The sequence below is a fragment of the Cheilinus undulatus genome, linkage group 24 (genome assembly GCF_018320785.1).
Source record: "Cheilinus undulatus linkage group 24, ASM1832078v1, whole genome shotgun sequence".
Taxonomy (NCBI): domain Eukaryota; kingdom Metazoa; phylum Chordata; class Actinopteri; order Labriformes; family Labridae; genus Cheilinus; species Cheilinus undulatus.
Genome location: NC_054888.1, coordinates 3,114,995 through 3,129,055, shown reverse-complemented (window position 1 = coordinate 3,129,055; position 14,061 = coordinate 3,114,995). Strand labels below are relative to the sequence as shown.

The window sequence follows — 14,061 nt, the reverse complement described above, 5'->3', positions numbered from 1 at the left end:
GTATCACTGGTTTAACGGCTGCTGACATGCTAGAAAAGATGACACCACCTATTGGTCCGCCTAGCCTCACCATCCTAATTAGCATTTAGCACATAACCACCAGGCCTGATGACATTGAGACAGAGGAGTCATGAAGAAATTCACCCCTTTAAAAAGAGAGTGTGAATAAAATTCAAACCTTTCTAGTAAACATGGTTGTTTTTGCTGTTACAGTTGACATTCTAATGTAGGATTTAATGGGAAATTTAGAGCAATGCAGTTTTAGCCTCACTGGTTCATTTCAAGCAGGAGTTAGGTCCAGCCTTCAGGGTGTTATCTGCTGTGTATTTTTATTTTAGACCAGTGATACTCAACCCTCATGTGGCTCATTAGTGACCAGTTGCAGCTCTCTTAAGGCTTACCTGAAAAAATTAAGAGGCAGTAATGTATGGTTGGAAAGATATTTAACTTTACCACAGCGCCGGTCTGATCGGCGTTTTAACGATCACATTCAGAGGAAAACTGTCACACAGCCTCCATTTTTAGCTGCTGCAGTGGGTCCTTTGATTCTTCTTCTCTGCTCTAAAACCGCTAGCTCGTGCATGCAGCATTTTCCAGCAGTGAAGAAGAATTGATGCTAACATTTAGCATGGCTACATGTAGCAAAATATAAAGCTAAACCAAACAGATCGGTGTCGATACAAATACCTACATTTTACACAGTATCAGACGTGTTTCCAAAGTAATTTTCTAAAGTAATTTTTAAAAGCATAAATGAGACAGACTTTTAGCTGTTTTTGAGGCTACGTCCACTTCTTATGAACAGTCTGTTTAACATGAAAACCAGTCCTTGTTGAGAAGTGTCCGTAGTTTTCCTCCATTATTTATCCTCTTATTTTCACATTTTTGTGTTCACATGTATTGCTTTGTTTCTTTATGTTGCTGTCTTTACTTTTCTCATTTACAGATCGACACATTAGACAGTGATAGATTAGATTAGAAGCAGCCTGCAGAGCAGGACAATCAGGCTAATTCAGGACGACGTAGGCGTTCTCGTGCAGTGAGGGTCTCCAGGGATTAATGTGAAGAATATTTTGTGTTAGATGTCAGAATTTAAGGGCCACACGTTCCTTCACTTCCTCTCTCCACCTGCTTGCTCAAGCCCAAGTGTTCCTGTTCTTGCTTCCAGAGCACCGCTGAAATAAAGCGGCTGGTCAATCTCTCATCCTCCTCCTCCTCCTCCTCACCTTCCTCGGCCGGCTCCGGTCACAGCCACTGCCCGCCCCAACCCCCCGGCCACGGCCTGCTGGAGAAAAACGGCTTTGCCGGCCGCATACACCACCTACCTGACCTTATCCAGCAGAGCCATCACTCCCCCTCCTCATCCACAAACATCCCTCCCTCCTCCTCCTCATCCTCCTTCCCTTCATCGTCTAGCCATCCCAGTCCTGCCATGTCCCCACAGACCTCCCTGGAAAACTTCACTGCCATAGAGGTATGTCAGCCCTCGCATCTCTGAGACAACGGTGGAGGAATGGACGGAGTTTACAGGCTTAGACATGCAGGAAGTACATTTTTCCTCACAGTTTGGCTCAAGATAGTGAAAATGTTCCTCACTGAGACGATCTTCCTTTAAAAACTTGAGTTATAGTTCTTAAAATTGTATGAATTCTGTATTTTAAGGTCTAAATGATCTGCAGGAATGAGGAAATCTAAAGGGATGCTTCAGTCTGCAGATGTAAAACTGACTGTAATCTTCCCAACATAATCCTAGGGAGCAAATGTGCCCCCTCTAATTTTATCCTAAAAACACAGCTTTTTTAAACACTTAGCGTCCCAGATTTTAATTTTGAATATTTCACAACCCAGTGGCAGAGATGCCTTCTAAAGTGAGTATTTTTATCCTCCATTTGGCCCGAGTAAATCATGCCAAAAGCCACCATGTTTTGTTTTTCCCCTCCAGAATGTAGGAAAACTTCTGTCAGATTCTGTTTTTTTTTTAGATATTTCTAACAGGATTTAATTCCTCATTTTGTTTTGAGTCTAAATCAAACAATCCTCCATCTCTAAGCCTGTACATTTCTGACATCCAGCCTGTGGTTGTTGCTCAGATCCTCTCTGCTTCCTCTCCTTCCCCTTCCTGGCTTCCCGCTGCCCCCTCCTGGCCTGGCTGAGCACCTCACTGCCTCTCTGCTAACACTGGAGCCCCCTGGTGGTAGAACAGGGTCATAGCATGGAGCCAACTAAACCAGAACAATAAAGCATCTCTTCATATTTAACCGCTTCATGTAGACGTGTTTGGTGGTGGTATAGGTGGTGTTATTTAGGACTAAACTCATGATGTCCTTACATTTCTCTTGGAATGGACTGAAAATCTTCAAGCATGCATGATCAACTCCAAAGAGCAAATATTCAACATATTTCTCACGGTGTTTCTAATCAGTAACAGCCTCTTCTGCAGAGTTCAAAACAGCAGTCATCCAGGAATTTGTGGAAATAAGGGCAGCTTTTCACACTAACAGCCACATTTGGACTTTTTCCTGAGCACATTTCTTCTGTTGCAACATCCTGTTTGTCCTCTCTAACATTATTTTCCTTCATAACAAACAACTAACATCACTGCACATCCTCTTTTTTCTTTTATGCCCTGAAACTTGGATTTCAGTGAATTGTTTGTCATTGTGATCACATTTGTGCTGTTTATGCCTCCCTGAGGTAAAACTGTGGTTCATGTGTTCAATACTGAGATGAGCAAAGATGTTATTGTTGCATAAATCAACATTTAAATGTATTATGAACTATTGTTGCACTAGACCAGGGATGTCGGACTCAATCACAGCAGGGACCGGATTCTGAATTTAGGTCTAACCCGAGGGCCTAACAGGGCCAACATTTAACCATTAACTGTAAACTCATTTTCACCAGTGATAAATTATGGGCAAAAACCTTTTGAAATTTAAAAAAAAAAGTCAAAATGAAAAGTTTAAGAGCTCAGATGCTGAGATTAAAGAATTAAATGGATGAGTTCAAAAGGTAAAAACACATTAAAAGTCAAAATAATGTTTTTATAAGTAAATATATGAGATAGGGAGTCAAAATAATGTTTATATAAGTAAATATATGAGCTAGAAAGTCAAAATGATGAGTTTATAAGTAAATATATGAGATAGAAAGTCAAAATAATGTTTATATAAGTAAATATGTGAGATAGAAAGTCAAAATAATGAGTTTGAAAGGTCAAAATAGGAGTTCAAATCATAAATTGTGAGTCTAACATGTAAAACATGATATTAAAAATGAAGGTTATGAGTTTGAAGGTCAAAACATGAGATGAAATTTAAAATATTTAGTTAAAAAGGTCGAAATATGACTTAAAGTTTGAAATTGTGAATCAATAAGGACAAAATGTGTGATAAAAGTTAAAATTATGAATTGAAAAGGTTAAGATATGAAATAAAGAGTCAGAATCATAGGTTTAAGTCCTGATTCTGAGATGCAGTATTGAAAGTATGAAATGAAAACACAAATTAATTTTCCCCCACATTCCTGACTTTTTATCTGATAAATTTTTACTCTTTAGTCTTTAAATTTTTTTAATGATTTAACAAGGATTAGTTTTTATAGCAGTTTTTGGAAGTGGACATTTTTGTCCTTAATGGTTTAAAGGGTAGTAAATTTGTTTCTCAGTGTTCCCCTGACCTGTTAGAGCAACTGAAATTTGAATTCAAAAATTTGCCTGGAAAAAACTGTTGCAAAAAATTAGAGCGTAAGCACTAACACAGCAAAGCCAGCAGTGGAGTACAGGAGTTCTGAGGTAATCAGCCATGCAGCACGTTTGGTCACTCCTGGTTGAAGCGGTCTACTATGAATGTTCCAGAACAAGTATAGGTATTAGTTGTAGTAAATCAGTGAAATTAGAGCTGAATATTTGGGTTAATAAATCCTCTTTTAGCCCCAAAATAAAAACCATGTTTCTAAATGTCTTTGGTTCTTATTTCAGTCCCAGTCTGAAAGCAGCTCCATGTCCAAACACAAGTCTTCCTCCTCCTTCACTCCCTTCATCGACCCTCGTCTTCTTCAAGTGTCTCCATCCAGCGGCAGCTCTCTCAACAACATGGGTAAGTCAGCCACTAAATGGTTAAATTTAGCAGGCTTTAGTTTCTGAATTACATTTTTATTGTAGTTTATTTGTTCAGTATTTCAGTTCATTAATCATTTCTTTATTTGGTGGCATCGAGTCTGACTTTCACCTTTTTTTTTTGTTTCATTCTAGCAGCGTTCGGGCAGGACGGGCGGCTGCCGGACCCACTGAGGGCGGAAGCGTCCCGTAAAGGTTCCGTGGTCAACGTGAACCCCGTGAACACGCGTCCACCCAGCGACACACCAGAGATCCGCAAGTACAAGAAGAGGTTCAACTCTGAGATCCTGTGTGCTGCTCTCTGGGGTACGTCTGTTGAAAATAAACACGAAGCAGCCCTAGTCTTCAGACCGTCTCTGAGCGCTCATGTTTGTCTGTTTGGTCTCCAGGAGTGAACCTGCTGGTGGGCACAGAGAGCGGTCTGATGCTGCTGGACCGGAGCGGTCAGGGGAAAGTTTACCCGCTGATCAGCAGACGACGCATCCAGCAGATGGACGTCCTGGAGGGACTCAACGTTCTAGTCACCATATCAGGTACAGGACGGGTTGCAGACTGGAGATGAGCTTTACAGAACCTTTCAGCCTTTGACTTTTCATGAATGTGACTCTTCTGCAGGTAAAAAGAACAAGCTGCGGGTTTATTACCTCTCATGGCTGAGGAACAAGATTTTGCACAACGACCCTGAGGTGGAGAAGAAGCAGGGTTGGGTTAACGTGGGCGACCTGGAGGGTTGTGTCCACTACAAAGTCGGTGCGTCTCTTCTCTGTCTCTTTAACTGATAATAACAGGTGTAAGTTAACACAATAATAACACCATTCTCCTTTTGATTTCAGTGAAATATGAGAGGATAAAGTTCTTGGTGCTGGCCTTGAAGAACTCGGTGGAGGTTTACGCCTGGGCGCCCAAACCTTACCACAAGTTCATGGCCTTTAAGGTGAGCTCTCTCACAGAAACACTGATGCTTTTAGTCGTTTTCAGCTTAATTCAGGGGTGTCAAAATCAGTCACAGAGGGGGCCAGGTTCTGGATTATGGTCTAACCTGAGGGCCTAACAGGGTCCACATTAAACCAAACTGTCAACCACATTTTCACCAGTGATAAATTATAAAAAGTTAGCACTGATGAAAAATGATTTAGAGATTTAAAAATTAAAAAGATAAGTTACAAGGTATAAAATCTGAAAAAAAGTCAAACTTATTAGTTTGAAAGATGTTAAAATAATGCTTTTAAAAGGCAAATATATAAAAACGAAAACCACAGTCATGTTTTTTAGGCAAAGATATGACTTACAAGTAAAAATGGTGCACCTAAAATGTCAAAATATGAGATAAAGGTTAAAATAATAATAAGAAAAGGTCAAAATATGAGATAAAAAGTTAAAATAATAAATGTTAAAGTTTAAAATATGAAATAAAGCCCAGATAATCAATTAAGGTCATATTTATGCAATACAAAATTGAAAATATGAAATGAAAACACAAATTAATTCTTGTCTCACATTTCTTTTTGTCTAATTTTTTTTTACTCTTTTTATTTTTGTCACATTTTAATGTTTTAAGCATATTTGATATCATTGGGGATAAGTTTACATTTTTATACTGGAGGAAACCTGCAGAGCTCATACTTTAGGACCAGTTAAAATAAGAATAGGATCAGAGTTTGCGGGCCGGGTGTAGCTGTATCACGGGCCGGATTCGGCCCCCGGGCCTTGAGTTTGACACCCCTGGTTTAATTTGACCTGACCCAGTATGTCTTTATGTGTTTTAGTCTTTCGGTGACCTGGTGCACAAGCCTCTGCTGGTCGACCTGACGGTGGAGGAAGGTCAGCGGTTAAAGGTCATCTACGGCTCGTGCTCAGGCTTCCATGCTGTGGACGTGGACTCTGGTGCTGTTTACGACATCTACCTGCCCACACATGTAAGAGCTCCTCTCTTACTCTGGTCCTCTCTCTGTTTTTGATTCTCTTTCCCCTCCTAACTCTTCCTCCTCCTCCATCAGATCCAGACCAGCATTCAGTGCCATGCCATCATCATTTTGCCAAACACTGACGGGATCGAGCTGCTGGTGTGTTACGAGGACGAGGGCGTCTACGTCAACACCTATGGACGCATCACCAAGGACGTGGTGCTGCAGTGGGGAGAGATGCCAACTTCAGTGGGTGAGTGGGGCCAGAAACGCTCTCTGTGGTTATTCCTTCTCCTCTGCACGCTCCAGGAGCACCACATAACAAAATGCACCCATGCTTTCTGTGTTTGTCTGCAGCCTACATTAGGTCAAACCAGATCATGGGCTGGGGTGAGAAGGCCATCGAGATCCGCTCAGTGGAGACGGGACATCTGGACGGCGTCTTTATGCACAAGAGAGCTCAGAGACTCAAATTCCTTTGTGAGAGGAATGACAAGGTGAGGAAGTCTCTCTTCATTTGGTCAAAAGTTTTAGTCCATCTCTGAGGCTCTGCCTCTCTAAAATGCTCCTTTTATACCCAGTCATGTTGCTGACCTCTTGATAACCATTAGGGGTCATGATTCATTATTATTGCCATTTTAAACATTTTGCAAGACAGTGAGTATTGGTATCTATACCATTTTTTCAACTGTTTAGCTCAGTGATTCGCAACGCGTGGCTCAGGAGCCACATGTGGCTCTTCAGTGATGATTTGTGGCTCTTTTATGTCTTCATTTAAAATATTATTCTTTTAAGCTTTGACCTCATAATTTACCATTGCAAGTTACATTAACCAGTTTGTCTCCCACATGTATACAGTAGTTTTTAGTGGTCAAACTTAACTGTTAACCTTTATTTTTTTCCCTTTTTTACATTTTTTTGCCACTTGGAATCCATTTCTGCTGCTTTTAGCCCATTTTAACCGCTTCTTTTAGCCACTTTTCGACCTTTTTTTGTCACTTCTATCCCATCTTTGCCCTCTTTCATCAGATTTAACCACTTTTATGCTGCTTCTTTGCAATTTTTCGCCCATTTCAGCTGCCTTTTGCCATTAAATACCCATTTCCCCTCATTTTCCCGCCTTTTTACAGCTTTTTTGCCCACTTAAGTCACTTTTCACCTTTTAGATTGTGGCTCTTGCGATGGCATTTTTCAACAACTTGCCCCTATATTTGAGCAGGGTTGAGTATCACTGGTTTAGCTGGTTTAGCATTAGTCTTGCTCTCATGTTTGTCGTATTTCTGCAGTATTTTATTTTCGTGTAGCATATGTTACAAACCTCATGTGTCATGTCATCTCATTCGTGCCCTGCTTGCATTCCTAATGTCCTTTCCTGGTGCTGCCATGTTTGTTGTACTAACTTCCTCCTCTATGACCGTCACCTCTGCCGACCTCCCTGGACAAACAATTGATCGTATTTGTCCATTATCATAGATTTCAGTTCATATTAGCAACTTATTTGAAAAAATAGATACTTGGTGGACGAGAGGATTCGATACGATACGATACACCTCAGAAAAATAACAGTCCGCCTGTGTCTTTCTGTCTTCAGGTCTTCTTCGCCTCTGTGCGCCAAGGCGGAGCCAGCCAGGTGTACTTCATGACCCTGGGACGCACTTCCCTCATGAGCTGGTAGCCGACACCCCATTTCGCCAGGCGATGTGACGACCACACCTTAGCAGAGACCAACAGAAGACAAATGTGACTATGACCGACGACGACGAAGAAGCGCCAAGAGCGGCTTCCTCTCGCCTGCTCGGTCTGACAAGATCGGACTGTAATCCTGAAAAGAAACGAGGGATGGGTGTGTTTATTCCTGGAGGGGAAGTAGAAACCCCCCGCCCCTGCCTGCCTCACGGTTTCTCTCACCTCCCCCTCTTCCTCTGCGGGGCGTGGGATGTGACGCCTGTTGACGGTAAATCTTTGTGTCATAGTAAATCTTTGCATCGTGTACGTGTGAACGGAGGAAGCATGTGAATGACTGAGCGTTAGAGGCTAAGCGCGCCTGTTGCTGTAATCGAAGAAGGCGAATACTGTACGTGTGTTTAGCTCTGGTTCTGTTCAGGTAACTCCTCCTCTTCCTCCCACGGTAGATTCTCATATTAACACTAGTTCACAGCCACTGTTTTCCTCCTTTAAATAACGCCTGACGTGTAAATCTGCCTCTGTGTCTTCACTTTTTTGCCTTCTCCTCCTTAAAGTGAAGATTTTTTTAAGGGACCTTTTTCTTGATATATCCGTAAACAAACAGGGTACTGGATATCAACGTGTACATACTAACTACATGCCTCACGTACTGTAGGTGATATCGGACAGATGTAGCCCTGTTTATGGCAGCATGTTGCTTTGGTGTTATCGACACGGATTAGCCCCAGTTTTTCAGACACTGTATATTTTGTATGTGACTCGCTGCACATGAGTAATGCAGAGGAAAACAAGGAAGAGAAGGAAGGGTCATCACATCATCCAAATATGGCAGGAAAACCAGACATTGGTGCTGCTTTTATTGAAGTTTATTGGGCAAAACTAGAAGAAAATACCGACTCTAGATGTTTGCAAAATCCCACATTGGCATATTTATTCTAATACTGCACCTTAGTCTTCTGCATTTGTTTCAGAATATTCTACATTATTGTGCGTATGTAAGTGATTTAGAAATGATGTAAACATGCAGTTTGTTTAGCCGAGGGTCCTCGGACCTTAAAGTTGATAATACTCTAATCCCCGTCTGCAGAATAGTTGGCTGACAATGCATAATAAACCTATACCTGATTAACTTTGCAAAGTCACACCTGTGCAAAAACAGTTAAAAACTCATCTTATTTCATTTTCAGTGTAAAATTCGCCTAAATCATCTGCACTGGTGACAGGTGGCATGTTTGCCTTTAGAAATCAGTCCAAAAATTTCAATTTTCTTCAAATTCTCCTCTGTAAAAAACTCATATTTGGTCTAAAAGATACAAAAGCAACTTTGAAAAGGCAAAGCGATGTAGATTAACCAGCAGGGGGCGCTCTAATCTTGCAGCTTCAGTACTCTGCAGAATATGTAGCAGGTAATGAGATGGATGATGCACCATATACCAACGATGCTAAATAAATCTCGTACTCTAAAAAAGGAATGTTCTGAGTGACTTTGCATGGTCCCATCTGTGCAAAAACTGATGTACAAAGATGCATTGGAACTCCAGCATAGCTGTACCTGCATCTGCAGAACTATCTGCAGTTGAGTCTCAGAAGATCCCAGATCAGTCAGACTCTACCATATCTTTGACGTGATCCACAGTATCAGCTCAAACAAGCCCTCATTTGGTTCCAAATGCATAAAACTAATTTAGTAATGCTGTAATTGCTGTGTTTGTCCAGCAGAGGGCGCTGTGGCTCCATACTGAGCAGCAGTCAGGACTGTCTGCAGAAAATGTAGCAGGGAATCAGACTGTTGTAACCACTGGAATTGTTTGACAATGCATAATAAAAGCTATGTGTTTATTTGAAAATCATGCCGAGGAGATTTATTTCATTTCCAGCTAAAATAAGTCTACATTGACTGCATGACTCAACCAATTCCAGCCCAAATTTTACAAATTTCTTTGTAAGCTGCTCCTTTCTTTTGCCTGATATAGAACATTTTTAACAAGATGGTTGAGACTAAACTTGAACAGGTGTAGTGCAAAGATTGTCCAGCAGAGGGGGACAAAACAAAGGCGAAAACCCAGGAAATTCCCCGGAAAATTATCCGAGGACTGTCTGCAGAATATGTAGCAGAGAACTGAAAGCGACTGCACTCGCTATATTTGGATGGTAATGCATTTTTAAAGCCATTTATGAAAACAAACATTCAGAGTAACTTTACATGATCACACCGTTTATGTAGAATTGTCTGTTTCAATTCCAGTGCAAAATGCGTTCTCTGCAGAATATGTAGCAGGGAATCAGACAGAACTCATCAAATCCCTTCTGCATTAATCTTTAAAGAGCTTTTTAGATAGATAATAGATAATTGCATGGTTATATCAGAGCAAAATGAATTTAAATATTCACATAGAAATTCTATATCAGTGCGAAATACATCTTTATCTATCTATGGCAGCAAAAACCAGCTCCTTTTTGGTTCAGTGACTGTAAAACATGGCCAAACAGGGTAGGCTGGCTGCACAAATCTGTAATCTGTAGGGTATTTCCATTATTTTTTAATGCAAACATGAAATCACACAGAATTGAAGCTAACCATGTTTGCTGCACTAACTTCAGTAGAAAAAGCACCAATGTAGCGCTCAGATGTCATGATCCTTCCTGCCTTTTTTAGCTTCCTTGGTATAAAAATGCAGGACGCACACATTGATGAGTTCTTTAAAGGGAAAATCCACCCATTAATATCATGAACCTGTCACTGTATTTAGGGCTAACAACACACTTTCACACACTCATCGCCTTGAAGTCTGCAGTCTGTTTTTTTTTTACTGGAAATATTAACAAACAACCCGGAAATGTGAGCCTGTCACCAAACAAAAAAGGGTGGATTTTTCCTTTAATGATGGTTGAAGTAGGGCTAGAATAAAACTGTGAATTAGCAAGTGGCCGTTAAGGTAGCATGGACGTGACCGTAAGGGAACGAAGGCAGTGTGCAAAGAGAAGATTTCACATCCACAATCATCAGACTCTTTACAGTTGCCTTACAAGGATCCCCAGAAAACCCCGCTGAGTTTTTTTTGTGTACCGTAGGAATAAAAGCGTCTAAACCAGCCATGTGTTTCGATATTGGACCTCTTTTTTGTGCCATTTTTGGCCTCAAATCATGTTTAACTGGACCACACTCTCTTTTTTTGTCACTTTTTCTTCCCGTGTACGGCGGCCTCCTCGTGCCGCTAATCCTGCAGCTCACACGCATGTACGAATGATCAATCTGAGAAAATCACTCCTTCCCCGTGTTCCATCCCGCTCTCAGTACGGGCGGCGCCTTCACTGTCAAAGCCAGGAGCTGCAGATTCTTTAAAAATGACGCATTCACTGTCTGCAAAGAAGGCGTAAAGTACTTTTAGCAGTGTTAGAAAACCACTCCAGACGGCACAGACTCATCTTTTTAACTCTTAGTTTTTAGCCTCCATTTTTATTACGTAACCCTTCGGATAAGTATGCGACTGCAGTGGTTTTTGAATTGTAATGCACACCTTATGTTGAAATGTTTACAGAAGCAATTGTTTTGTTAAACCAATGTGCATCGATATGAATATTTATGGTTTATTTTGAGGGCAGTTTCTCCCCGTTCTTTTGTATTTTGTATTATTCCCTTTTTGTACTATCATTTAGACGTTTGTGTACAGGATTAATCGACTTTTGCTCACCACGTTATGAATTACACCAGTCTCCAGTGTGATTTCACCGATCCCTCTACATCCTGCATTAGTGCACAGTGTGCCCCTGACGGAGGCGGTGGTGTCAGGTGACATGTACCCCCGACGTCTCTGCCATGCCTCTCTAATTTATGTCCTCTGTGTGTACTATGGGAATTACTGTATTTTCCTGAAGGTCTTTTTTTTCCATTGAATAAAATCAGAAGTAATTTACAATGTGGCGTCTGACTTTTTACTTTACAGAAACTTTTAGCCTTTTCAACTTAGAATTTTGACTTTATCGAATAATTTTAGCTTTTTCAATTTACAATTTTGACCCTTTATCTCCTATTTTGACCATTTTCAATTTTTTATTTTGACTTTGTGTCTCATATTTTGACCTTTTCTTATTATTATTTTGACTTTTTATATCATATTTTGACCTTTTCAGATTTTTAAAACTTTTTTTCTAATATTTTGACCATTTTTGATTTATTATTTTGACGTTTTATCTAATATTTTGACCTTTTCAATTTATTATTTCAACCTTTGTCATATTTCAACCTTTTCAATTTATTATTTTGACTTTGTGTCTTATTTTGAGCTTTTCAATGTGTTATTTTAACCTTTATCTCATATTTTGACATTTTAGGTACACCATTTTAACTTGTAAATCATATATTTGCCTTAAAAACATGACTGTGACTTTGTTTTTATATATTTACTTGTTAAAAGCATTATTTTAACGTCTTATTTTGTGTGTTGGCCTTTCAAACTAATAAGTTTGACTTTTTATTTCAGATGTTATGCCTTGTAATTTATCATTTTGACTTTTAAATCTCAAATCATTTTTCATCAGTGCTAGTTTTTTCCCCCATAATTTATCACTGGTGAAAATGTGGTTAACAGTTTGGTTAAATGTGGACCCTGTTAGGCCCTCAGGTTAGACCTTAATCCAGAATCCGGCCCCCTCTGTGACTGAGTTTGACACCCCTGACTAAATATATACAAACCTAATTCCAAAAAAGTATGGACGCTGTCTAAAAAGGAACAGGAACTGGGGTTTTCAGATCCTTGTTCAACTTCATTCAACTAAATACAGCACAAAGACGTGCAAAGACAAACTTTATTGTTCTTTTGAAAATATACACACAATCTGAAGTTGCAACACTTCCCAAAAAAGTTGGGACAGGGGCAAGAAAAGACGGGGAAAGTTTTTGAATGCTCGACAACACCTGGAACCTTCCACAGGTAAGTAGCTTGACTGAGTATTAGAAGAGCACTCCTGGAAAGCTCAAGTCATTCACTGCAACGGAAAATAGACCAACAACTTAAGAACAACATTCCTCAATGAACAACATTTGAACAACATTCCTCAATGAACAACATTTGAGCAACATTCCTCAATGAACAACATTTGAACAACATTCCTCAATGAACAACATTTGAACAACATTCCTCAATGAACAACATTTGAACAACATTCCTCAATGAACAACATTTGAACAACATTCCTCAATGAACAACATTTGAACAACATTCCTCAATGAACAACATTTGAACAACATTCCTCAATGAACAACATTCCTCAATGAACAACATTTGAACAACATTCCTCAATGAACAACATTCCTCAATGAACAACATTTGAACAACATTCCTCAATGAACAACATTTGAACAACATTCCTCAATGAACAACATTCCTCAATGAACAACATTTGAACAACATTCCTCAATGAACAACATTTGAGCAACATTCCTCAATGAACAACATTTGAACAACATTCCTCAATGAACAACATTTGAACAACATTCCTCAATGAACAACATTTGAACAACATTCCTCAATGAACAACATTCCTCAATGAACAACATTTGAACAACATTCCTCAATGAACAACATTCCTCAATGAACAACATTCCTCAATGAACAACATTTGAACAACATTCCTCAATGAACAACATTTGAACAACATTCCTCAATGAACAACATTTGAACAACATTCCTCAATGAACAACATTTGAACAACATTCCTCAATGAACAACATTTGAACAACATTCCTCAATGAACAACATTTGAACAACATTCCTCAATGAACAACATTTGAGCAACATTCCTCAATGAACAACATTTGAACAACATTCCTCAATGAACAACATTTGAACAACATTCCTCAATGAACAACATTTGAACAACATTCCTCAATGAACAACATTTGAACAACATTCCTCAATGAACAACATTTGAACAACATTCCTCAATGAACAACATTTGAACAACATTCCTCAATGAACAACATTTGAACAACATTCCTCATTGAACAACATTTGAGCAACATTCCTCATTGAACAACATTTGAGCAACATTCCTCAATGAACAACATTTGAGCAACATTCCTCAATGAACAACATTTGAACAACATTCCTCATTGAACAACATTTGAACAACATTCCTCAATGAACAACATTCCTCAATGAACAACATTTGAACAACATTCCTCAATGAACAACATTCCTCAATGAACAACATTTGAACAACATTCCTCAATGAACAACATTCCTCAATGAACAACATTCCTCAATGTTGTTCAATGGAACTGCGAGATCTGACGATCAAAAGTCCAAAATATCATTAAAGATTCAGAGAATCTGAAGGAGTGTCTGCGCCTTA

General features: G+C 39.5%; 1 protein-coding gene across 12 annotated transcripts in view; it reads left to right on the top strand.

The window, feature by feature from the left end:
• The window catches only part of LOC121506428 (mitogen-activated protein kinase kinase kinase kinase 4-like), a 76,423-nt gene extending 64,802 nt beyond the window's left edge, over positions 1–11,621 (top strand). For 8 of the 12 annotated variants that reach the window (XM_041782238.1, XM_041782234.1, XM_041782233.1 and 5 more), the window contains 10 exons: positions 1,169–1,474; positions 3,980–4,097; positions 4,253–4,423; positions 4,507–4,650; positions 4,733–4,867; positions 4,951–5,051; positions 5,884–6,033; positions 6,115–6,274; positions 6,379–6,518; positions 7,613–11,621. In XM_041782238.1, the coding sequence (XP_041638172.1) occupies positions 1,169–1,474; positions 3,980–4,097; positions 4,253–4,423; positions 4,507–4,650; positions 4,733–4,867; positions 4,951–5,051; positions 5,884–6,033; positions 6,115–6,274; positions 6,379–6,518; positions 7,613–7,696 (1,509 nt within the window). In that variant the 3' untranslated portion in view covers positions 7,697–11,621. The remainder of the gene's footprint in view (positions 1–1,168; positions 1,475–3,979; positions 4,098–4,252; positions 4,424–4,506; positions 4,651–4,732; positions 4,868–4,950; positions 5,052–5,883; positions 6,034–6,114; positions 6,275–6,378; positions 6,519–7,612) is intronic. The other 4 variants (XM_041782240.1, XM_041782239.1, XM_041782237.1 and 1 more) reach the window with 1 other exon arrangement.
• The last annotated feature ends 2,440 nt before the right edge of the window (positions 11,622–14,061 follow it).